This window comes from Temnothorax americanus, unplaced genomic scaffold, assembly GCF_048541705.1.
Source record: "Temnothorax americanus isolate GAGA-0224 unplaced genomic scaffold, ASM4854170v1 Scaffold9, whole genome shotgun sequence".
Taxonomy (NCBI): domain Eukaryota; kingdom Metazoa; phylum Arthropoda; class Insecta; order Hymenoptera; family Formicidae; genus Temnothorax; species Temnothorax americanus.
Window position 1 is genome coordinate 2,161,332 of NW_027509812.1, and position 27,157 is coordinate 2,188,488.

General features: G+C 35.5%; 2 protein-coding genes across 3 annotated transcripts in view; one reads left to right on the forward strand and one right to left on the reverse strand.

The window, feature by feature from the left end:
• Nompa (no mechanoreceptor potential A) overlaps window positions 1-24,194 on the reverse strand; it is a 243,128-nt gene extending 218,934 nt beyond the window's left edge. The window contains exons 1-3 of the mRNA XM_077425292.1: window positions 20,900-24,194; window positions 20,364-20,695; window positions 20,100-20,143 (exon numbers count right to left, since the gene is read on the reverse strand). The gene's annotated coding sequence lies outside the window, so the exon portion shown is untranslated. The remainder of the gene's footprint in view (window positions 1-20,099; window positions 20,144-20,363; window positions 20,696-20,899) is intronic.
• Window positions 5,399-24,283, forward strand: LOC143908055 (uncharacterized). Of its 2 annotated transcripts, none has more exons than XM_077425327.1 (4): window positions 5,399-5,734; window positions 15,038-15,130; window positions 16,815-16,933; window positions 24,138-24,283. In XM_077425327.1, the coding sequence occupies exons 3-4, from the start codon at window positions 16,846-16,848 to the stop codon at window positions 24,281-24,283; spliced, it is 234 nt and encodes a 77-aa protein (XP_077281453.1). In that variant the 5' UTR covers window positions 5,399-5,734; window positions 15,038-15,130; window positions 16,815-16,845. The 2 variants fall into 2 exon arrangements, with proteins under 2 accessions (XP_077281453.1, XP_077281454.1); XM_077425328.1 differs by having other exon boundaries at window positions 16,815-16,903.
• The last annotated feature ends 2,874 nt before the right edge of the window (window positions 24,284-27,157 follow it).

Consider the following 27,157-nt stretch of genomic DNA (forward strand, 5'->3'; position numbering starts at 1 on the left):
GATTAATTTTTATACTTTACTTGTTACTTTTGTTCTCATTTTGTATCGAGAGTTTGATACCGACGAATTAAATGATTATATTATACATATATATTTATATGTATCGTAAAAAAATAATTTATTTCACGTAAAAAGAGATGAATTTTCTATTAATTAAATGTTAAAGAATTTAATTGCTTTATAAGTAAATTTGTATAATATTTGAAATTAAATTTTAAATTATTTTACGCTAAAATTTATATCAATATTGCAGAGCTTCGATCAATTTAAATATTAAAGATATAAAAATATTTTTTTTATCATTTTATTGCACTAATAAGTATCGATTTATAAGTATGCAGGTAATATAAGCCATGTAAAGTTACAAGCTGTCTATTTGCTATTGGAGATAACGACGAAACTTTTGCTGATGTTTTAAATTTTGTTAGAACTCTTTATGAGACGAATGAAATATCGTTACCGAATCTTCTCTGGTAAGCGCAAAAAGTTTATCACTATTTTTTAAATAAAACTAAATGTTTTGGTATAATGTCATAAACCGATCATTCCGCACGTAAGTGTTGACCTAACATGTTGCTTCTTGCCTCTCTAAACGATACGATAGCGGTATCTCACTCGTCCTATAAAAATTTTAAGAATAAAACAGAATTTCGTCGCTAGTTTCGTATTTAATATTTCTGAAAAAATAAAAATAAAATAATTTGTAATGTTTAATATAAAATATAAAAAAAATATAATTAACTTTTTTTACAATATATTTAAATAAAACGTGTCCCTATATAGAAATGTTGTTATCTTTAAAATATTCGATTTATTTATAGAAAAATGTGCACATAATTCAAAGTTATTTTTCCTTTACGAGCAAAGAATAGTTCAAAAAGCCAATAAGAATTTTGTCAGGAAAAATTCCTTGCAAGTGAGACTGCGTAGCAAAGTTCCTCGAGCATAGGAAAATAGCAATCATACAAAATCAATGCCCGTTCTCAAGTTTTCCTCGATATAGAAATACTTCTTCTAGCAAATAAGTTCGATGTTCGCACACAGTTGCATAGAAAATTAAACTTCATACTATCTACAAGGAACCATCCAGCACGGAATTGTGAGAAACACAAATTTTAAATGTCGGCTGGTATTCTTGCTCTATCACGCAACAATGGTATCGAGATTTCGCGCCACTGTGTTTATTTTTTGGTAGTCTCGCCTTTAATTTCCTACCACTTGGCCAGATAGTTTAGTAACTTCTAAAAGATATCTCTTACCATCTCGAGATTAAACACTGTATTCCACGTAGAATCATTAACACAAAATTCCTGTGAGACTAATGAAGCTATCTTGTACTAAAATATTTTCTCCGTATTTATTACGGAATATGCACATTATTGCATAAATTTTACGTTTCTAGTATATCATATTATTTGTTTATAGTATTCTAAAAATATATATTGAAAAGAATTCTTAGAATCTTGACAAGATTTACAAGTAACTTGCATTACCAAATATATCCATGTAAATAGTGGACTGTTGAAGTTACTTAAATTACTTAAACTTTTACGTAACTTAAGACTTCAGTAAACAAAGTTTAGTAAGCTGTATGTCTTTCTGTTACGGTTTGACGCAATTCTTTCTCGCTTAATTAATTAACTGTTAATTAAAAGTTGACTTAAGCCATTGTTATAATTACTAACAACCGTTCAGGAAAACCTTCTAAACTATGTTTTCAAACTACCTTCGTATTTCTAGATTGAAGAGAGATATCAAAATATTCGATTTTTAATAAATTATATTGTAAATACTGCATTCATTTAATAAATAAATTTATTTCATTATCGCAAAACTTGGCATCTTGATTTATTTTTATATCAATTTTGAACCTATATATTCATACAACATCAACATAATATACTATTAGCGGTCGATTTTACCATCTATATCTGGTCTAAATCCCATCTATATTAATCTTTAGAAGCCCTGTCGTGGTAAGTAAAGCTGTATAACGTCTAGTTAATACTAACTTGTAAATTATTGCGAACCCTCCTCCAATCTTTAAGCAGTATACCTGTGTTCATAGTCTATTAAACACAGATAGATACGATATCAGGGAAATAGAGATAGAGATAGATAGAGAGAGAACCGTAGCGAAGAACATATACATAATTGTATTATTCAACATGTATATACGATATACTAACTTAGAATTGAATTCTGAACATGAGGTAAATATGTGTTGGGAAAACTGGTAAATGCGACTCTATAAGAATATCAGTATCGGCTTCTTCGACAGTCTCTATTATATTCTCTAGAGACAAGGAAGGTTCGATATTATAAGTTCGTCTTGATGTTAGTGTAATTTCATCTACGCCAAGCAATCTAACGGTTAGAGGTATAGGTATCTAGAGATCTTCTTGCGTTAAAGAAAGTCGCACATTCGCGCAGCATGTTATGTGCGTAATTGCATAATATAAAAACAAGAAGTTCTATACTTATAATGCAAAATGTTCTAGCTTAACAAAATTAACAAATTAAAACTGCGTTAGCAAAACTTTTGAAAAAGATAATTACATGTGTAGGAACTACAAATTGATGATTTATGCAATTAAAAAATATCTCACAAAGTATAAAATAAATCGCAAATATTTTATAACGCTCGGAGATCTCCATGATAGTGAATATTGATAGAAAAATGTTCTATTACAAACATCTGTGATATTTACTCAATGTTCCCGATGCAATTGACGCGCTATTCGGAATAATGCATAGATACGAGGTATTTCACAGTAAAATATCATCGATGAATAAAGAGGAAAATAAATCTTGCATGTACTAATGTCTTTAATAGGATTTTTCTTGTGTAAGCATTACCATTGATCTCAATGCGCCGTACGGCCGTCGTAAATCTAGAAATCAAATTGCGAATTTTACAGGCCCTTGTATCCCTCCGCGCATAATAAAAAGCACGAACGGATGAAACTTTGTTATGATACGAACAGCCATGGAATTGGAACAGGATTTATGCCAGATAGATTCCATTTTACAATCTCCGACATCAGATAGCAAAACGGCATGTAACTATCCGCCCTGACAAAAATATTATACCTCGGTAAAAATCTTTAGAACCTGATATATGCCGATCATATGATACACAGTGAAAGACCTATTTTTTATTACCAGATATTTATTACACGCTTCGAGTTATTATTCTTGTTTAAAATATATTTTGTTATTTAATTATACGGTTTAATGTGTTTCACAATAATAGCAACATAATAATGAAAAATTTATTACATTATTACATTTCCACATAATTATTTATATCTATATACTTATTCTGCAATTTGTGTATACTGTATTTATATTTTAATATAATATAAAATAATAGGAAAGTAAAATAATATTCTTTTCAGTAATTACAGCTACTTCTAATAAAGTGAAAAAACCTGTAATAAATCATTATTTAAAACCGTATTTTATAATTTGTATTTATTAATTTTACGTAAACCTATGCATTGATATTTCTGGACAGCAAGAAGTAAACGTAGAAAAAAGTCCCATCAATCTTAAGGATAGAAAATCCTGCCACGGCAAACCCCCATTCACGTCGCTCTATCGATTAATTCACCTGTCCCGATACTTTTCGCGTCGATTATACATACTTACTTACATACTCCCTTGAATTCGTTCCCCTCGGGCATCCCTTCGCGCGTATCTACGAGAAACAAAAACGAGGCCTCTTGCCTCTCCACATACGAGACACGGATCCGCCCACCCCTCGCGGTCCACTGTCCGCTCGATAGAGCGCTGTATCCCTCGTTATTCTCATCCCTTGGTTTCCACCCTTTTCGTACTTCTCTCTGCACTGGTCATTTCACTCTCCGTGTGTATTTCCTACCGTCCATATCATTCCCGTTCTCTCGAATTTTTCTTTTTACCTTTTCTCGCTCTCAAATTTTCTTGCTTTGTTCACACCTATATCATTCAGAGGTGTCACGTATCCTCTCTTTCTCTTTTTATCGCACACGTAGAGTTGCGCTCCTGTTCTCTTCCCTGACTTCCCTTCACATTAAACTCTTACATTTTCCTACCTACGTAGACCCGTCTTTCTGTCCCGTGCGTTTCCCGTCTCACTCACCTCTCCGCCTTTCCCCACTTTAGTACTTTCATCCCCTCTTTCTCTCGATCCGCCCTCTTATTCCACAAGATCGTGCTCGTGTGGTGTTCTCCCTCTGGAACCCACGCACACGCTTGAATGTATCCCGCTTTCTATAAGACTTAGCTACGGCTATCTCTCTCGCTTGTGCTTTTCATATATTTTTCATTTCCATTTTTTCGTTAGTTTTATCCTTTTCTTCCCTTTTCTCTTTTACGTTCTTCTTCTTTCTATCATTCGGCCCATACTTCCAATCTTTGTCTAGCTTAACTTCACCCAGTATCTCATTGTCGTTTCCTCGATCAAAATATTATCGTCCTTGTTTCAACCACGTTCCGATTTTTCGCCCTCCTTTTCTTCTATTCTTCGTGCCTTTGTCGCTCATACGCGCATTTCTAGTTCTGTCCTGCTCGCGGTTGCAGTATCCGCCGGATACAAGTATGCGCTAGTGTTACCTCTCTTCTATTCTAGTCTCTTTCTCTCTGATCTGCCTTTACTCCCGGCCAACAGTCGCATCTCGCTTTCCCGTGACCGTCTCTTTCTGGTTAATGCTAGCATTCCACTTATCTGTCTCTTTCCGCCTCCCTTTTGCATGTATGTGTAATGCTCGATCCTTCTCTTTTATCACCTCTCTTCGTTCATTTTATTCTCTTTCTCTTTTCGATCGTTGTTCACTCTCCATAGGCGTCGATATTGGGAGATACATATGCAAATATACAATTACCTGTATTGCGTGATTTTTCAAGATTCAAAAATTTAGGACAATTTATCGATAGTCAAGAAGATTACGAAATTTAATACAACTAGAAAAATTCAGTTTATGACAAAAACTTAAGAAGAAAAGTTAAATTATCAGTATTACTTAATTTATCAGTATTAAAATGATAGAAAGTAAAAAATATAAACTTTCATTCGCCGTTGTAGAATAAATTAAATTGTTCTCTTAATTAAAGCACTCTCAAAATTATTAACGTCAAAAATGTTATTAATAATTATCTGTCCTGCGCCTTTGATCGCGCGTTCACCCTTGCTTACGCATGGTTCCTCTCTTGCTCACTCCTCGCTCCCTACCATCCTTTCACGCACCTTCCCCACCTCGCTACCCTTCTCCTCACCGTCAGCCTTCACCCTGGGCCACTTCTCTCCTTCGCTGCTCCCTTCTCCCAGCCAATAATTTTCTCTCTCTCCGAACACATTCGCCCCTACCAGTAGAACTCTCGTATAGCGTCCCTCTCTCGCGGTTTCTCTATCACACCCCGTGGCAGTCGCTCGGCAGCCACCCTATCTACGTGGTCCGTTCAGCTTCGGGCGCCGTCGTCAGAGCAACGATAACGGCCGCGCGGCACCGGGGCGCGGGCGTTCAGTCGGCATCGCGTTCAACCCGCGTCCACAGGCTCACGTAGCGTCGGCTGGACCGCTGTACCGTGACCCCAGCACCTCGTGGCGCGCCACATCCCTCCCACGTCACTCGAGGATCGTCCAGTTCCTGAGCTGCCCAAACACGCCAGAATCGCCCGAGGACACAGTACTTGCTCGATCCAGCAATCTCAAATCCTAGAGCTCGTCTCCCGCGCTTGAGCAACCGAAATGGTTCGTTACTCCCTCACCCTTTGTATAGTAGCAAACGCCGCGGCCGGATATACGGTGAACACCCCAGGTCGCAATCGATTCACGACGATAACCCCGAGATCCTGCACGTTAGATCTCGGCGATATTAAATTAGTAACTAGGACAAGATGATCGATCTTGCGTTGAGCATTAATTATTCGCTTATACTGTACTACGCCGTGAGAGATATTCCCAGATAATCCCAGGTTATGCCGGTTCATATGAGGTCATTGAAGCTACCGATATCGGATTTCACAAAAATATCGATTTAACGAATGTATATAAAGCTTATATTGAAGCACCTGAAACGACTCGTTATTTCTGAATACGAATTTTTCTTCATAGAATCGCTAAATCGTAGAAAACTTGAAGCAATGAGAATGATTTAACAAATTAATAAATCTGAAATAATAATCGCTTTCATATATACGTGCTACATTGATCGTGCTAAGCATTTATATGTAAAATTTTCTCCGTTTGCTATCTAGCTGTTGTTGTATAATCCATTATTTATGTTAGCAATATTTCTCTCGCTACACAATAGAGGAAACTCGAGAACTCAGGTCGCGTGCAAGAAATTTACGTGTCATGAATATTCTCTGATTATGAAAAAGATTAAATACTTGAAACTCTGATGCATTTATTATCTGTATGAAACGTTAGAGATTATCTCAACACGATCTCTGCTATGGATTATGGTACAATTTTTTAGCAATATCGAGCAATATTTATATAAAATATAATCGAAAATTATTGTGAATTGTATATATTCAGATGTCAATAGTTAATTTAATTCGTCAATAATTAATTTAACAAAACAAGAAAAATTCGAGGAATATGCATCTCATTCAGTATGTGATTAATAAAATTCGCTATGCTTTCTAATCCTTTAATAGTCTACAATTGATCTTTCTTTCTCTACATATACACAGGAGCAATAAGATAGATATCTTTATTCTTATGACAGTGGTATAGATAGTGGCTATATTTCAGTCGAAGCTGTATGTACTACGCGTCTGCTCAACTGTATTGTGTTTTGACATGTTGGAAAACTCGATGATCGTCTTGCGACTTGACTCGTCAAGGATCTATTTGAGAAACCGCGAGAGAGGGACGCTACGAGAGTAGTAGAGGCGAATATGTTCGGGGTTATATCAAAGAGGCAGCCAGATATAGATCGCTTCGTCCGCGATCTCGAATTGGCCCGATAATGTGATGTGAGGGCTCCTGGTGTCGCTTCTCGTCTAGTTTATATATCATAAGTTTTCTAAATACAGCAGACTATAAAAATATATAAATGGCGATACGAGACATTCAGCGTTAAATTAAAATAACACGCGAATACGGATTTAACGTTTAAACTTTATATTAACATTTTAATTATAATGAGCAAAAAGAGGATCGACGTCAATACTTGTGTTAACGGCGCTGTAACAAATTTTTACGTTTTATCTTGAGTCGTAAAACGCGATATACGAGCACATAGTATAGTAAAATTCAATGGAGAATAAGCATATTTTATTAGTAAGACATACGATAATTCCGACAACCGCGGATTGTCGAATTGGCTGCTACCACGGTCGATATCGGTTTATTTTTTATCATATGGAGCACTATATAACTGCAAAGTTAATTTCAACGAGCTTTTATGTGCCGATTTTTCTGTCGCTGACATCGTACGCTGACGTCAAATAACTCGGAAATAAATATTAATTTTCAATTACATCCATGTGCGGATTGCACAATTATGAAAATTGTCTCATAAATTATAAAAATTGTGCACGGTAATGAATTCCAAAGTGGACTGAGCCATTCTGGAATACCCTATTTACGTATTTTAATCCGCAAAGGATTTCATGAAATTGACATTTATATTAAGCGGCAAGCAAACGACAGCATTGACGAGTTATGAAAATTTTGCATTTGAAAAAACAATTATTTAGATTGAAATATTTTTCAAAAATCGAGTTTATGGATTCATATAATATTTTAATCCATTCGGTAACTGTGGAACGCGCGTGGCGAAAGTACAACAGTCGCTGTTTCTGGTGTTTATCGCTAAGAGGTCTGACTAAAAGGCGTGCTACTACTGCGTGATATATGTAGCTCCCTTTGTCTGACTGAAACTATGCGATCTACTTGGCGCACAGTCGCCAGACTCTTGTCCGATCAAGTAGTGGAACGATCCATTTGGCGCGAATACAGTCCATCCTCCATCCGATCAAGATGGATCGATCTGTTCGGAACAACCTTGACTCCCTTTTGCCCATCAAAAGATATCCACTTGACGTGATTTTGACTCCGTTTCTCATTAAGTCATTACTTCCTTCATAAATAAAAAATTATGTCGAATGAGTGCTACTTTTTCATTATTTTGCAATATACATTTCACGTACGGCTTCTCACGGCAGACATAATTAATCATTCACTCACCTCCTATCAAAATTGTTAAGCTGTCAAAATTGTTAAATCTAAAAATTGTTTGACGAATTATTAATGATAATGTTAGTTAATGATTTTAATTGAATTATTAATGACGTGGATATTCATTATCGATGCTTTTTATCATCTCGAGAGAAGCTTGTTAATAATTGTTCAATAACATGTCCAATAACTTATTTTTTGCGGCAAGAATTTTTGAATAAATTAAAACTGCGACAATTGGATAAATAAAATTTACGATTAAGATTTTGCGTAATTTCCTCGAAGCTGTATACGATACCGATATTTTATCCTGTTAAGGCTGAACAACACTCCGGAAAAAGAGATCCGGAGAGAACGCGCATAAAAGTCTGAATGTCTGCACCCTGATGGAGACAATACTAGCAACTGTATTCTGATAGGCCAACGTTTATAGCAAGTTATTCGCAGGCCTGTCACCTCTGGAATTTTAGAATCCAATATACGTTAAAGACGCAATTCTGGTAGAATTTTAAGTTTTCCATTACATAAGTTTTTCTGTATTACACAACTCTATTTGATAAAGATTTTACAAAGATAACCAAAACATAACAAGAACGATCTAATAAATACTAATAACGATTAAATTTTTATAATTAGAAATCTCGGATAAAAATTTCTTACTTAATTCAATACAGATTCTCTTTATAGATTCGCAAATATTAATATTCCGTTTTAGCCGTCGAATTAATAAGTCTATGTACAATAATTCTCTGGCAATATTGAGCTTTGTGGAAACCAATTAAATATTGTCGTTGTACGAAGTTAATTAACTCTCATCGAACGTTCATTTCAAGACTCAAATCCGATGTTAGGGTCAGTTCAACACTGCAGATAAATCGAAACCCAAATTGAAGGGTTTTTATCTGTAAAATTTGGACAAAATAATGATTTATATTGTAATTTCATGTATTCCAATACCATTATTAGGTTAGAGTGACAAAAAGAGGTCAAAAGAGATCAAAGGGATCAATTTCAAAAAAGGGTCAAATTGACACTGACGTCCGATGAGGATTACATATTATAGTTTTCGTTACGTGGCTATTATTTGATTTATCGAGGTAAAAGGATACGTGAGCATTAAGAAATCGCCAATCTAAGTCGCTCGTGGAGCTGTTTAATGAGAGTGTAGAACGCGCGAACGACATGACAAGCAAGGGTGGGTGGACAGAGAAATCGGAGGGTAATGGTATTTCCGGCGAATTTCCGACTCGGTTGATCGACTCATCGGCACCGGCCAACGATACGCCTGTAATTTCAGCCTGTAATGCGCGTATATTCGCGGTAAAGTCGTCGTCAGTTTGCCCGGAACTGCCCGGAACCTATAGAGAGACAACGCCTCGTTTCTGAATTTTCATCGATCTGTGCAAATCCGTGGATTTGACCTCCGTCAAGCGACGCCACGCTACACCATTTTTAGCTCGACGCTCGACGTCGGCGTCGGCCGGGTAAAACTTCCCCTCTCAGTGCGATAAAAATAGACATTCCGCGAAAAAGGAAAGCAAAGATTACTAAAGGTGAACAGGGCGTGGCCGCCGTGAGACGGAATAATTACTAAAAATATGTAAGATAAGATAACGCCTTCTGACGTCAAGAGTATCTCATTATTTTCAATAATTATTTATTCTCTGATGATTTAACATCTTTTTAAATAATAGCGCGCCGCTTTTAACCGCGCGAATGTCTTTCGTGATATTACTCAATCTTATCGCGAATCATTTATGCTTTTAAATGAGTTTTACACGAGCGTATAGACGTTCTAAAGTTTGATAATTTTTTTCCGCGCGCACGAGAAATAATTAATATATTCTAGTTTTTAATTTTATTACCAACTTTCGTAATATTACCGATGGGATTATTTTTTGATGCCTCAGATAACTTCACGCGTACTTTTTGTTTTAATTGCATATACCGCATTTATGTAGTAGAGTCTATTAGATATCGGATGCTGTTATTTAATTTCATAATTTCTCGGTCTGCTTTTAGTAAAATGAGAGACATATTTAGTTAAAAACTACGCTGCGCTAGACATTCAATATTATCGCAAACTAATCCACATGCAATGTACTGTGTGAATTTAAAAAAACGTCAGACCCGTGTGACAATTTTTAATTTATTTTTCTCTCGCATCAAAAAATAATATCAAATTTTCCTGTAACATTTCAATTTTATCGCGTAAATCAAGATTAAACTTTATTGCATTTTAGCGAGGTATCAATAAATAAATATATATTTTTTGACGGCAAAAGAAAATATAATGAATCAATAAAGCAATCTATAAATTGAAATTGGAAATTGAAATAAATATTAGCACAACGTAAAGTTCTGGTCACGAAAATGTTTCTCAGTCAAGCAAAATTAAATCTCTTTGCCGAACTTTTTTCGACGAATTTCATGGCACTGCACCACTGGAGCTTTGGTATCGCATATTCGCAAAACGGACGTATGAACCACTAAAGTTTCAGAACAGCTCCGTGTAAAAATGAACCGAATTATTGAGGTTTCTATACATATGCCTATATACCGTGAGTGACACTTATATATGACAAACACGATATTGGAAAAAGTTTTTATCGGTATATGGAGGTATATGTAGGTATATGCAGTCTCCGTTAATGGTCCAACGTGGATAATGGTATTGAGACAATTACTGCTAATTCACTCGAAAAGAAATATGAAAGCTGATATAAGCGGAAATTTTCCAATTACCGTATCACACCATTATTACTATCAGATATCGACATCGCGTGACCTATCTTAACGGTCTAACATAGAGAAAAGTATCGAGAGAATTATTATAATTCACTCTAAAAGATAAATATCAAAATTGACTACACTATAGAGTATAAGCGGAAATTTTCCAATTGCTGTATCACGCCATTATAACGACCAAATTTCGGTAATACTGACGATTTAATAGGATCGTCAAAGATTTTGGTTTATCATTAACTAAGTGCTAAGATTGTCTTCGGCTCCTCGAAGGGTTCGCCTTCTTATCTATATGTGTGTACGATTTTAAATACGGAAAACGCGGCCATCGGATGCAGCGTCGTATATATACATACATTTATGTGCAAAATCTAATTACGAGGAAAATAAGAACCTGATGTAGTCCTTATAACAAACAAATTATATATATATATATATATATATATATATTTTTTTTTTCAACGTGGTTTTTAATTAAAACAAATAAAAAAGTCTAAAATTGATTTTCCTAAAGGGATTGGTAATCTTTCTAACGCATAGAATGAACTTTTTAATTGTTTTACGAAATCTTCGATAAAATTCGCGTTCACTAGCACTAGAGAATTAAGCGATGCAAAATCGCAGTTTCGGTGAAGTATCGCACTCGGTCAATCACGCAGAAGCAGATACGGTGCTAATAGAAATTGTGAATAGCCGTGCCGTTCATCATTGACAATGACGTTGACGAGAGGAACAATAACATGAGGCGCTTTGTCGATTGCATTAGCGAGGGCACGCAGTGAGCGAGCAGCAAACAAAAGCGGTATCCTCCGCCGTGCAGAGACAACCGCGTACTGTTCACTCATTAACGACGTGCATCTTTACGAAAACAAAGACTCTCGCCTTCTCTTTGTGTCTTGATAGCGTTGAAAAGCCCATAGACTGCCGTATAATTACGGATAGGACAACTGTCGAATTGTCCTAAAAAAACACAACACTGTCCATGCTATTTCTGAGATACAGATACCTATATCTTTCGCAAACATTGCGTATTTATAGATTCGATAGTGCGAAAAGTACAGTACTGTATAATTCATGCATCTGACATTTATGTATCGGCAACCGAATCACAGCGAGAGATTAAGAACAGTTATTGTTAGCGTTATACAAAACTATGTGAAAATCCCACTGTATTCCGATAGATCTTTCATTATATGAAATTGTGTGAATTTATTTTGAAACTTATGCAAATATTAAATCTCAGCAAAATGCAGCTGTATGTATAAAGCAAAAGTTGCGAAAGATAAACGTGGTAAAGCTCAGTGGTAATAACAACGTTAGTTATTGAAGCCTTTGATAATAGTAGTCAAGACATAAAATAAGTCCGGAGCGAATGCTTTGATGTATAAAGAGAAATGCTGCTTGGGTTAATTGTGTCCGTTTAATTGAACTTTAGGCTTTAGAAACAATCTTACCCATCTCAAATTGATAATTAACATGTCTATTGAGAACAATATTTGATTAGTAAGCGAATGATGTCCGCTTACGAAAAATATTTTTCTTGTAAAAAGAATAATACGCGGAAAAGTTTAATAGATCTTTATGCGCAATCACTAGCATGCTCTTAAAGGCATAAATGCCGCGACATGATAATAAATCTTCAACAAACTATTATAGCTATTTTGTGCAATATTGTAAATAAGTATTGTCTCCATTTTCAACCAAAATATGTTCTTATCGCTTCGCCGGGATAAACTATACGCTGACGTACAAACTCACACAGACGCAAAAATTGATCGTAGCTTCGAGCAATGGAGTTTCACTAATTTTGCTAATTAGAGAGCGGTCGCTGTTTCAATAACTAACTTCGTATTAAACGCAAAATAATAATCAAACTTGTAATTGCTTCGAGCAAAGATGCTTCTCTGATAAATGCTAATGAGACTTGTAAAAACAGAAAAATAATTTAAAAATACTATTACATTAAAATGATAATATTAAAATTTAGATTAAGAATATGACGAAAGAGATCGTTTCATTAAAATTATTTTCCATAATATTTTGTATAAAATAATGTAAAAATAAATGTATAATGTAAAATTAACACAATTTCCTCAAATCTCCGAAATTATGAATACATATACCAGAATTTCATATAACTTCGGACCAAAACCTGATTTTCCCGATAATTACTTGCTCGATAGTTATGCAAACGTTTCAATGGCTCTGCTAATAATGTTCACAGACAATCGTGCAAACTCGACGTCAGTCATGTACGGCCAAGCGATAATAGCATCCATATTCGATGCAATTCCCGTCGCAGAGACCACAAGACTCGCAATTTCATCACGGCCGACCGCGCCACTAAATCCGCACCACACTTTCCAGAAACAATGCCACCATCGTTAATTAATAAACCACAAGCACGCGGATGTCATCGCGCCTAATTGCGGACGCGTCAAAGCGCGACGCTAGACCGGATACAGCGTTGCAGCTAGCAGTGTCAACTGCTTGTTCGACGGTAGTGGTCGTCGCACAAAACGCTCCACGGGACAAAAGCTTGCTGTCCCCAGTCGGACAGCCTGTGAATACCGGCCTGGTGTGCCGACGCGACTCGTTTTAATTGTGCAAAACAAAGGACCTCTCGAGCGCATACGAGAGCGACGCGTGTACGCGACGTGTAACGAAACTAACTTGTTGATCTCACTTAACCGAAGAGCGTTATTAAGAAGTGCCCGGGGAGTAATCATGCCGTGCATGGCAACGGATTTCGTGACATCGTGGACCCAGCGCGCAAAATTACATATTTAACGCAAAAGAGCGCGCTTTGAATTCAGTCGCATATTCCAGAATTCAAGAAACTTGAATTCTGGAATGGCATAGCCATTTCGAAGCAAACCCCGGATTCTAGAATTTGAAGGTGAAATACCAAAGAGAGAGAGAAAGAGAGAGAGAGATGTCTGTGCTAGTCAAACGTCAGAAATATCAAGTTCTGGACGAGATTAGAATTACTTTGCAATAAACTCGTGAAAGGTTCGTCATAGATACAAGATAAAATAGATTAGAAAATAATGCTATTTTTCCTCTTTACTATTTTTACAAGCTATCGATATTTATAGGTATTAAAAATAGATAATTACACGCAGCCTCCGTAAGTTTTCCTCATTGAAATTTTTAAAAACATAAAGAAAGTTTGTAAATCGGGAAGATCTCTTTTATTATACGTTTACGCAAACATTTTTATCGATTATTAAGAAAAATAATTCTTAAAACAGTTTAGCGACGAAGATTTTGTATTTTTGGTGATTCTTTTATATATTACTATATGTATCATTTTTCTTTATATTAATATATGTATAATTTTTGTGATCTTCTTGATATTACTGCGAGCAGAAAAACAAAAATGTCCAGGATTGAATCTCGTTGTTTTTCAAATAACAATAAAAGAAAAAAATCTGCCTCTTCAATTAAGTGTTTACAGAACCTTCGATCGTAGAAATCACAAATCGAGGAGTCATCAACAATAATCTTTTTGCTCCGTGAAGCAGCTTTTGGCGAGCTTAAAGAAGTGTTCGGCTTGAAAGAACGCGAGATTGCATTAGAACGCTCGATCACACCTTCCACTTTATTCTTTAGATCAGAGAGTGGTGAATTTCGGTGCAATCGGAAGAAAAATATTTTACAGTACAATTGTGGATTCTAATTTTGTATAAAAGCAAGAATCATAGTGACATTTGACATCGGGTCTTTCTCTTTTTCATTATATTAATAAAAGAACTTTTATGTGTGAGAGAGAGAGATATTCTTTTTCTTCTATTATCTGATAAAAGGATATAATATATCATTCAAAATATATGTAATGTATATATATTTACATTTCATTGTATACAAATACCAGATGTAAATTTACATATATGTACATATATCCATAAATTAATTAACGTGATGTAATGCGACAGTTGCATAATAATGACCGAATTATACAATAGATGCTCTAAAATAATAATTATGTTTTCATGCATTTGAATATTATTGCTATAATTCTTACCGTTATTCCGTATTTGCTCGATTCAGAGCACAAATCTATTCGCGTATTACATAAAGCAATGTTTTATAATATATAAATTCTTTTTGCAGCTTGGCCGAATGCGGATCGCGAAAGGAAAATGTTGGGCGATTAGGCGGGGTTGAAGAGATGCGCGTGAAGCACCCTATTTTCGAGTCTCTAAGGTATACATCAATGCTAATGCTCCCCTTCATATGAGAAACACGAGAATGACGAAATGATCACCTTCCTTCCTCTCACATAGCAGACTCACTTCTATCGGTGTACTGCTAACGAGCAAATTCTTTGATCGATGCTGACGTCGGGTCGTCTCAGGGCCGCAAAACTTGGTCGTTTCAAAAGCCTTTTCGAAAAGCTCGAAATCAGAGAGTGACATATCCACAGAAATTCAAAGAAATCAAAAATCTCTTGCCAACCTTGATTATATATCCCTTCGTATCTTTGTGCGTATGACGGCATCAGCCAGCCGCGAAAAAAAACGATAGCAAAAAGTAATATATGCAAATGTATGTTCTCCAATTCATTTACTCTCGAGAGTAAGATAAATAATAAATAATCGCAAGCAATAAATAAAAAAGAATAATAAATCAAAAATAGGAGAGAATTTATCATCTCTAATTTATCTCTGTGTATATATTCTTTTATGACATTAGTCATCTGAATATGCAATAAACTGATAAATATAAATACGCTAATTAAAAATTAATGTATATTGATATTTTAACGCAACATTTATTCACAATTTTTTTAGCTTTTCTTGTAAAATATGAAATATTCTTCCTAAATTACAAACAGTTTAATTTTATAGATATTTCTGAAATATCTGTAAAAAGAGGAACTTCGAAGATACATGCATTTGCATTCATCGAATGAATTAACTTTTCATATAATTTTTTATAATTTATATAAACTTTTTGCTATCTCAGAGGAATATTCAATATTATTGCGAGTATCGGCGTTATTTATTACTCTATACCGTATTTTATGCATTTAGGTACATTCACAATCGTAAAATTTGATGAAATTGATGAAATATTAAATTGTTCTCTCTCGCGATACATATAGTATATCTACATATATATAACTAGAATTTAGTTTAAATTGTATTACTATCACTCGTGCAAATTGGAAAGAGAATCACAATTTTCTCGTTGGAAAAATCCAACATCGAACAGAGGAAAAAACCGGCAAGTGAAAGTCTTCGCCGTTTGCTCGATTTGTCACTCCGCTGACTTCCGCTCGTTTCCTCCATCAAAATGGAGCTCAACAGCGCCGAAGTGTGCACGACGAATATTTAACGACTGCAATATTGTTGTCGATAAAATTGGAAGTTTAAAGTATTATACGGCTCCAGTTACTGTTATACTCATATTCACACGAAGAGCAGACTTGTAATAGTTGTATGTCCATGTATATATACATATTATGCAATATTTCTATGCGATACATCGTAATATCTGACGTAGAGAACATTTTCATTTTAACTGCTTAGAGCGCAGACTTTATAAAGACCTAAATTTTAAGGAGCTGTATAACTTGTAAGATTTTAGAAAAATTAAATGCTATAAATAACGTAAAGCTCATGTTTTACAATAATACTTCTATAACCTCGACTTAATTAACTTAATAAACTGAGCTATATCTCCGTAAAGAAATCATATTACGCTTATAAAGAAGATAATAGGATTTATAATAATAAAGGGAAAAGGTACTAGAGAAAGCGAATGAATAGTAAAAAGAGATTATATGAAAAAATATAAAAAAGTTAAAAATGTGAGGAAGAAGAATGTTTATTGTCTTTAGTTTTAAGGCTTTGCCTGTAATAAAGTATGGGAATTTCCCTTTCAGGTGACGAACCCCGAGAAGAAAAAATACAATCATGCCGGGTGGTGGACGGGTCGCGGGTAAAGTTGGGATCTATAGCTCTCACTACAATGGTAATATGGATGTGGATATGGTTCTATTAGGTACATATGAATGGATATGCCACATTAGCACCAAAGCAATTTTTTGGTGTTGGTTTTACAGCACATATGTATCACACGTACCATAGATATTGGTGTAAATAAGTTATAAAAATTGCTTCGGTATGATTGTGGCATAATACATTGTTGGCAATCAGTGGCGTAATTATGTAACAAATCGCCGAGAGGATTTTTCTTCCATGGATCGTTTACGATGCGCATCACGCAGCGAATAATTTTCCATAATCTCAGTATAATTTACTTTATGTTCATGATATTATATGAAAAATAAGTTCATATTCTTAACAGAAAATTTTTTTTCTTTTCCGAGAGTGAATTAAAATCCTTTCGTGCAAACAAGAAATGTGTATATTAATGTTACCTCTTAATTCTTGTGACATGTTAACATTAATTTTATTTTTATTGTGTTTTATATACGTATATATAATCGAACCGTTTATACAAAATTCTTAGCCTTCGTTTGAAATGTTATCTTCATTTTTGCTGATGAACAAGCTTTGCTGCATTGATTGCCAATGTGCTTTGGTTACGCAAAATATTATTCTACAATATTCTACATGATTGTTATAAAAAAAAAAGTAAAAAATTATTTTTCATCTATCTTTACATAAATGTTTCAAATTTATCTTTACCAAATATATACAAGATTCAAATGTGGATCGAGTTTTGATTTTATTACGCCACTCTAACGTCAGACAATTGCGCACGTATATATATATGACACGATCCCAATACGTAAATGGTCAAACCCACAGCGCATTTTTGGCAGCGACATATGAAATTGTTGGTGAAATCAATAACGCGACCAGAATTGTGCTAATGTTTACCGGACACAGCGAGAAATTTATCAAAATGTTGACCCTGGGCTAACCGCCAGTAAAGCCGCCCTCTCATAATTTACAAATAAAATTCTCTACATCGATCTTCAGTAACTATTCGCGATTAAATTTCCTCCGAGAAACTCCCTTGTGGAATATCGTTTTGAAATTACTTATATCAATATTCGTAAGTACCGTGGCTCAAAGAAGATTGAAGCAGCGCAAGTCTCGTTTATCGATCATAATTTTACAAATAATATCTAAAATTGATCGATAAAAAGAATTATTCAAGTTAAAATTGATATTTAATAATATTTTACTGATATTTTTGCTAAGTAAAATTTGGCAAAAAGCACAGTATCATTATCCAGAAACAATACACGAAGAACATTCAAGATTGAAAAGTTAAGACTTAATATGATGTGATGTCTCACAAATAACAAACAATACTTTAATAATGTATTCTAATAGAGGTTAATAAGAATAGAGATTGCTAACAGAAGAGAGAATGTCGAAATTACAATAGCTTTAGAAGATAGCTTCAAACACTTTTACATATGTAGACATTGATTTTATGTAAATTTCACTGAATAATTGATTTTTATCGCATCCATCATTTCATTTGTGATTCATTCTTCATATTTCTTTCATATCAATATACCATTAACATTAAATATTACCATATTAAAAAAAAACTATTCTAAAAAACAAATTTTTTTTACTTGTACAGCATAATTTTTTTTTTAAATTTGTCGTTCATGTTTGAAAAGCGAGTATTGTTATACTCCAGGAAAATTCTGTGCACAGAGAGAAAAAGCTTTGCGAGAAAAGTTAGCTTATTACCGTCAGCATCGAGTTTTAAGTTCTATCCATTCTATTTTTACCACGATGATGGTTAGAATTTAGAGGAGCGTAGAATATATTTACTCAGTGCGAAGAAAATGCATTATTCTGTCGAGAATAAAATTAAAGTTTTAAAATGCGGAAAAAGATAAAAAATATCCTACAGAATTCTAACATTTCGCAGCTATAGTTTCATTATAAGTCACGTAGTTCGAATTCAGACTAAGTTTTAAGCACCGTTCGAATACCGACGCAACTACAATTCGTCGACAACTAAACTTTAAGATTCGCCGTCGTTACCGTAATGATCCAAGAGAACGCTTTTAAGCGCGATAGTCAAGTAACAGGCGTTAAATTACGCGGAAACAAAAACCGTACGAGTTTGCGGTGTAATAACAACTTTCTTGCAGTAGGTAATAATGTGCGTTTTCCAACAAGCGTTCATAAGTCGTTCTATCTCTCTTTTTTCGCAACGAGTAACAATGACAAAACAACACTGGATGACAATCTTAGAATCAAATAAAATTGCAGGGTAAAATCGAATGGCGATATTTTTTCGAGCGTCGCTTGTATTCGCTATTCAATTAATTATAGACCAGCATGCTTAAGTTTCAGCTACTTATTTTAAGTCTTTATGATTGTCGTATTATTATGGACGTACCATTTTTAGCTTATATTAATTCGCGACTAATTGATGTGCAATTTTTTGGCTCTGAGAGATAAACGCGGTAGAAGACGTGACAAAACTAAGAGACACAAATCAATAGACAGAACTCATTAGCCGAAATAAACTTCGTTCAGTTTCTCATTATAATATGTAAAGTTCAATATGTCAAGTTTGATAATTCTCGAAAGATGACGTGAAAATGTGAAATAATTACCAGATTGTTCGCAGAATTAATACCACGATATAAATATTTTACATTTTCGCGATAGATGTCTTTATGAATTTTCATATCTCATTATTATGTTTCTGATATCGGAATAAAAAGTTTTTCGATGTTAGATATTTATTACTATTACGCATTTTTGTGTGTGCACAATAAATCGATAGACAATTATACATTATTCGGAATCAAATGTTTAATCAGTCATAGTTTATCCATTTCAATTAAGGCAATAAATCTATGAAATTCATCAACTATATCTTTATAATATTATTATAATAACTCAAAACTTGAATTTTCAATTTCCCTTTTGAATGAGTAAATAATTAACAACAACAAATTAAGAATTTAGTTATCCAGTATTTCACAAAAATAAATAATTTGGCATATTTTATTGCTGCAGTACTTATCAATGTAAATTTAAATAATTGTACGTCAATCAGTGTTACAAGAGCAAAGGCTAATTTTAAAAATTTTTTAATGACTTTCCTGATATCTTTTATCTTATGTTATACACATCTTCTAACGTAATTCTCATGTCTAATATAATTTTCACAGATCCATTGCCTCAATATTAATAAAAAATGATTTATTACTCACCGACACGATGCGCAGTAGCGGAGTTGCAGTATACCCAAGTTGATCTGTAAAATATAAACATATCCAAATTATTTCAATATTAATTAATATATTACAATTAATATTTTAATTTAAAAAAAAAACAAAATTGTATCATTTCCAAATTATTAAAAACTATATAACTTCAACATCTTATAATTTTCAAATGAGATATCGAAAAAAAGATTATTCCCGAAAAAATATATAAAACTAATTAATTACTGACAAAAATGATAAATTACTTACCTGGTGGTTGCTCCGCCGTTACCCGATGCCTCCTAGGCCTCCTCCTCCTCTCAGAGATTCGGCATTGTGATATCACAACACTCGCGACACACGATAATTACGACCCCGCGCATACTAATCGCGCGGCGATAATCGCGCGATACTTTACACGGCACTCCCGACGCTAATCGCGCACGACGCGTTCTTTGTTACTTTATTTCGACAGGGTTCCGACGACGAGAATAACGCGAAACGAAAACAATAGCGCGGAATTAAGACCCGCTCGGCACCCGCGATGCCTCGCAAATTAACGTAATGGTGTATATCCCAAACGGCAAGCTGCAGTTGTTGATCTGTAAAATATAAATATATCCAAATTATAGAACGCTCGAAATAATAATATATATAATTAATATTTCAATTAAATAAAACAAAATTTCGAAATTATTACAAACCATATAATTTAAAATAACTTAAAAATCTTGTAATTTTTAAACGAGACATCACAAAAGAAGGATTAATCCCGAAAAAATATATAAAAATGATAAATTCCTCACCTCGTGGTCGCTGCGCCGTTGCCCGATGCCTCCTAGGCCTCCTCCTCCTCTCAGATTCCGGCATTGCGATCACACGATAATTACAACCGCGCGGCGCGAACCCTAATCACGATAATCGCGCGATATACTTTACACGGCACGCGGCACCTCCCGACGCTAATCGCGCGCGACGCGCACTTTTACTCGTTACTCTGACGATGACGGCGAGAATAACGCGTGAAGAGAACAATAGCGCGAAACTACGGTCCAATCGCCACTCGGCAGTCTCGGCTCGCGGCACCCGCGACGTCTCGCGAATCAACGTAATGGCGTACCCCATAACGGCAAAGCGAATTCGAAGATCGCACGGCCAACTTCAGGCGCCACTAGCCGCGGCGACGATACACCTGATGCTGCGCCAAATTTCCCGCGCCTTGAGTGATACGAAGCGCACGATCGCGTTTCAGCCATTTCAGGACGATTACTCTTACTTCGCTTATGTATTGTAATTATAACATAATAAGCGAATAAACTCGCGACTTCAAATCTGAAACGAATATCCGCGACGGTTGACGCTGACGCCGACCGCGACGCTTTGTCAGTTGCTCACGTGACCGAATTCGAATGAATAAATCTCGCGAGATACGCGGTGTGACAAACTGGCAACTGCCGATACATACGACGAGCTTACCGATGCGTAGTTAATAAATATTAGATACAGGATTAATCAAAGTTACGTTTATGCTGATTAAATGCGTCGCGTCGCGTCGCGTCGCGTCGTCGCTCGACTCCGAGACGTAGCCTCCATTCCGTAGCTGCGGCGATCCGGTGAACGATTGACCAGATTGGCCGATAAGTTCGAAAGTGAAGTTGACAACTCTTTGGAATATCGACCGCACGTCGCACACGGCGCGAGTCAACTATATATAATGGCAGATCGAAACGCGATCAACCGTCCAAAAAATATACCAACGAAATTCACGAATTCACGGGCGACATATTCTGAACGCACAAATCTTACAACGCGCGCATTAGTAATAAATAATCGTCATAATCGATGTATCGCGTATATCACGGTTTTTCCATTATCTCGTCTCGATTCGTATATAAAATTCAACGTACAATATGCGAAACGTATTCGACTCGAAACATCGTTATAGAAATAGCTGTCGTCCGCAAGTATTACCACGAAACAACGATAATTTACGATTCCCGTCCGCCGTCGCCTTGGTACTTGCTCCAAATGAACGAATCGCGCAAATATCTGCTTCGATACCAAGCCGTCGCGTCGGCTGGATACGCGTTAATCGTGAGAGTTAAATGATCGCGCGATTGATATCCTTTAAGGTGCGTGTCCACCTGCGAGTAAGAACTCTCGAGAGCAAAAAGAGAGAAAGAGAAAGAGACTCTCAAGAGTATCTCTCTCTCTCTCTTTCTTTTTGCTCTCGAGAGTTCTTACTCTCAGGTGGAGACGCACCATTAATAAGCATTTGTAGAGAATAATCGCGTTTGGAGCTTCGTCGTAGTCGTACCTACCGTAGTCGAGTTTCTAGGGATAACGCGACGTGTGTACGCCGGGGTCGCCGGTCGCCGGGACGCCGCGGCGCCGCTACCCGCCTGCTCGAGCGTTGGAGCGCGAATGCCGCGCCGCGCCCGGCGCCGGTGGCATTGGGTACGTAGTACGTGTGACGCGGCGCGGGGAGGGGCGGCGCGCCGTACGTCGCGGTGCGTAAACAACCGCGAAGACCGTTGAATACGAAATATTTGAAACTTCGCAAAATAACTGTACCGAGTATTTTTCTCTCTCTTTTCTTTCCCATACATATTAAATTTCAACGTACGTGGATTATCGATCCCTATATTTTACGCGTCCCTCGTCGTTTCGTAGAGTCGACGCCTAAATTGACGGTTAACTTATTTCGACAAAGATCAATTTCCGTTTAAAGAGAAAGGATTAAATAATTTGCATGCGACAATTAAATTAGCTATACTAGCAATTTATTTGTCAATAACGGTTGATTACTCTGTGTGATCGTTATATTTGAATATAAAAACTCTCTTTAAATAATATATTAATCGTGATAAAAAGTTTTATTTATAATTATGTGTGCTCTTTACGTAAAATGTAAAGAATCAGAATAAATATATATACAACATACATATACGTGGTATGGAATACATATGGTAGATAAAATCAATATACGGTATATAAAGTTATAAATGGAATTCAAGTGTAAATTTTTTGACGCAAATTATAAATCGGCCAAGGCAAGGGTGAAAAATTAATTAACGTAAAATTCAGTTAGGCAATAAAACTCAATGTAATTTAAATTATAAAAATCGATAATAAATGATACGCGGATGTGCGCAATTATTTACCTGGACAAGCCAATTTTACGCGACACTACGATCAACAATTTCAATCATTTTACAACTCGGAAGCTATCGCGATTTTGACATTTTCATATTAGGATTTTAAATCTAATTATTCTAAAATATATATTATTAAACGGTATAACGGTTGTGGGACATGTCGTAGTTACGTTGTGCTTTCTAAACCTTCCTAAATCGATCTTCCACGAATTTATTTCAAAATAAAACAGACGTATTTGCCTCGACAGGCGGAAAACTAGATTTCATAGCGGCAAATTATAAAGATAGCGGAAAAACAGACAAGGCGGATATTAAACGTAAAATTTCTGATTGAATAGAACGCAGTTGTAAAAAAAAATATATATCAATACTTTTATAAGGTTTGTATATTATATTTTAATATAATAACACAAAATTATATTTATAATCAAAACTTAAAAGGCATGAAAGATTGACAGAAAACGCGATTTGCGCGAGTCTTCTTATTTTTATGAACCGTTTCGAGCGGAAATTGGAAAATTAGAAATAATACATATAGGTACTGAGAGAATAAAGTCAATAAAGCTTTTACAAATCGCTCTTTCACGCTGTCGATTAAGCCTGTCAATTAAGCTTGCGAGTCATTTATGTAAATATAGAGATACACGTGCACTCTTTACGTCACTGTGAAAATGTGTTATCGTTATAATTTTTTTTCTCAAAACATTAACAATGTATTGGGATTCGTTTTTTAATAAATTTTACAAGGTTTTGCGATATATAGCATAATATATGCAAAAAGTTTATCTAAAAGTTTTCTCGCTCACGAGGGTGGAATATGCCATTTGACATTTAAATGTAACATATATGCATGCAGAAATGCGAGATAAATCCAGGCTCGTTTCAGGAAAGGGCTACAGTGGTATAAACGAAGAGATCATCTGGATCAGCATAGGCATGGGGATCACCATAGCGATCTTGATTACCATAGCACTCTGCTATATCGCCCGTGAAAAGTGTCGCAAACGGCACGAAGGATACTACGCGTCATGACGTATGTTTCCGCCGCCTTCGTGGGCGTCCTGGTCATTTAGCCCGACGACACCAGGAATCCTTTTCAGTCCAACCATGTCAAGGGGTAAACCACGGGCTTACTACATCACCGTCTGAATTCTCTCACGGCCTCACCACGGAAAAAGCTTCGAAAGCGCGAAAATTTCAAGCGGAATATGAATGAACCTGAAAGAAAAAAATACATGGTTTTCTCTACGTTAGCGTACCGTAGTTACGTTGCGTACAAAAAACGGATTTTCTAATCAGGAAAATCCGCAGATTATGACATAAATCTCTGATTCTATTTGCTCTCTAAAATGAAGTCACTTGAAAAAAAAAAGATTGAAAAGATTAAAAGGATTTTCTAATTGAAACTCGAGAACAACTAGATCGGTTAAAATAAAAGTGTAGGAAGAGAAAATAATGTCGCGCGCGCATTGTTAAACCTTAAGGAGCGACGGGATACGGTTTATCTGTGGGAAAATCGATTTCAAATTTCCTCGAACATAAAGTTTTATCATCAGTATATACTCCCTTTGGAACGCACTTAGTATCTCGTTCGCGGAACGTGTTCACGCGATATCACGCGTTATGGAGCTATTGCCAGAGCACATTTCTTGAAGGAAAGAGAGAGAACAATATTCGCACCATTACGCACACTGAAGAGAATAAAGATTTTCAAGAAAAGGAAGAACATTGCCTTAAAGGCTTAAAGGCTTAAAGCTCCTATCTAAAATGGGACAAGTAGTCAACGCTGATTTATAGTGTGCAACGGTGACTATTCGAGGTACACTTTAACTAACTCTCCGACGTTCAACGAATTGTGATTTCTTCTAAACGCACCCGAGCTTTGTATCTAGACAGGGTGATGTGTGTGTGTGTACGTGTGAGAGTATAGTCAATGGACCATTATTCTCATTCGCGCCTGTACGTGTCCTCGAAAAAGCTTTCCGGTGTTAAAAACGTTTCTAAAAGGCGTCGCAACGGGATGCCAGCCTAACTAGTTAAAGTGCACTGCACAGACAAAGTAAATGGCAATTAACCACTAGATGGAAAGGACCCGACGACTGGTTAAGGTATAGATGAAGTAAAATTAATGATACGATTTTTATTCCCGAGAAAACGTTATCCTAATTTTTTCGAAATTCAAAGGTAAAAGAAATTGACTTTAATGTATCTTGATTCTGTGGAAAGATCTCATTTCCTAAATTTTCGAATTTAAATATCTCCCACCTGTAGACTAGATAAGAATAAAATCGAAAAAAAATTACAAAAATATATCGCATAATCTTAATTTTGATAAGTATAATCTCATTAGAGCATTATCTCGGCTTCGTAAAATGCACTGCTATTTGATTGCTCTTTAATTTTGCCTGTTTTGCCTCGAATATGAATTACATATTAATATTTTTCAAGACTCATGAATAATACATAATAATTTACGAATATTACTTTCGTGTAAAGCTGTAAAGTATATATAATAAAAAATTGGTACAACAGATTTTATATATATAATTAAAATTAAATTATTTTACGTTATATTTAATTGCAGATGTATGCTCTTTTCATAAGATTCATTAATGTTTTTAAAAGATTTTAATCCGTATACAAATTATTCACCCAAGTAACGGAAGAAAGAAGCCATTAAAAGATTAAGATGTTTTTCACACGTCTTTTCGACGCCTTTCAGAATTGTCCGAGTATTCTCATCGCGAATAATATCGCCCGGAATCATTTTCATCCGCTTTATACTCGAACAAATGGAAGTATCTCATCAAAGTGTTCCCAAGCAGAAAATTCTTACTCCAAATGAAAGTGCGGTGATTTACGACTATTACGAGAGCGTTTTCACGTTGTCACGCGATTAGATCCTTTATCGTGCCGTAAATTAGAACTATTAGAAGCTGGAGCATCAGATCTTATAACCGATCATTAAAGAAACGGCTTTATGTTTCCCGCTTGATCACGTGGTTCTATAAATACAGTTCTGCCTTATTGGCAAGCGATCGATTGAGTTTTGCGCTGAATAATTCTCCCACGTCGTTTCCCGTAATTAACTTTATCTAAAACTTCGAAATCCATTTATATCGCAACGTGTGTTGCCACGGGTTGCGATAAACTTTCACAATCCCGCGTTGTTTTCCCGCTTCCTTTCCGGCGACTAGAGAAAATCGCTTAACTTTCTTCTGAAATCGTTCGCTTACACGCCTTCGGTCGATACTTCGATAGCACTTCGTACTATTGGGCAGCCTCTTGCAGCTGACGGTAGTCCAAGGCGCCATGCAATTTCCGTCTACGAAAACGTACATTCCGGCCCATTCGCAACGCGTGTAATCTCTGAAAAATTTCAATTACATTATTAAAAGTTTTAATTACGCTTCGTACAACTTTTTCTTCGAGCTCGATCGGAACAAATGTTTATTATTTAAAAGAAATATTACAAACTGTTAAAGAGATATTTTAGTAAAAAGAGCTAATTATCTAATTAACACAAATAGATTGCGATTTAAAAACGACATTTTTTAAGTGTGATTTAAGCTTAATATATTGAAGTTTACTAGTCCTGCCAGAAATTCTGAATGCAGACAGCTTCTCGTTCTTCGAACGATATTGGAAGACGAATTTTCACCAAAATATTTCCGTGCAAATGGCATTATTCAATCTCACGACACGATAAATTGAATAATCGCGAAGTGTGTTTGCCGTAAGAAAATATTTATAGTTAAGACGAGCGCCAAGAGTCGAAAGCAACTTCGAGCACGTAGTTTATCTCAGGCGTTTTCTTGCGAGCGCCGTAATACGTCCAAACAACTTTTCTCTATCGCGTTAGATCGTACTCTCATTAGATAACTTCGACTTCGTCTGTGCATCTAT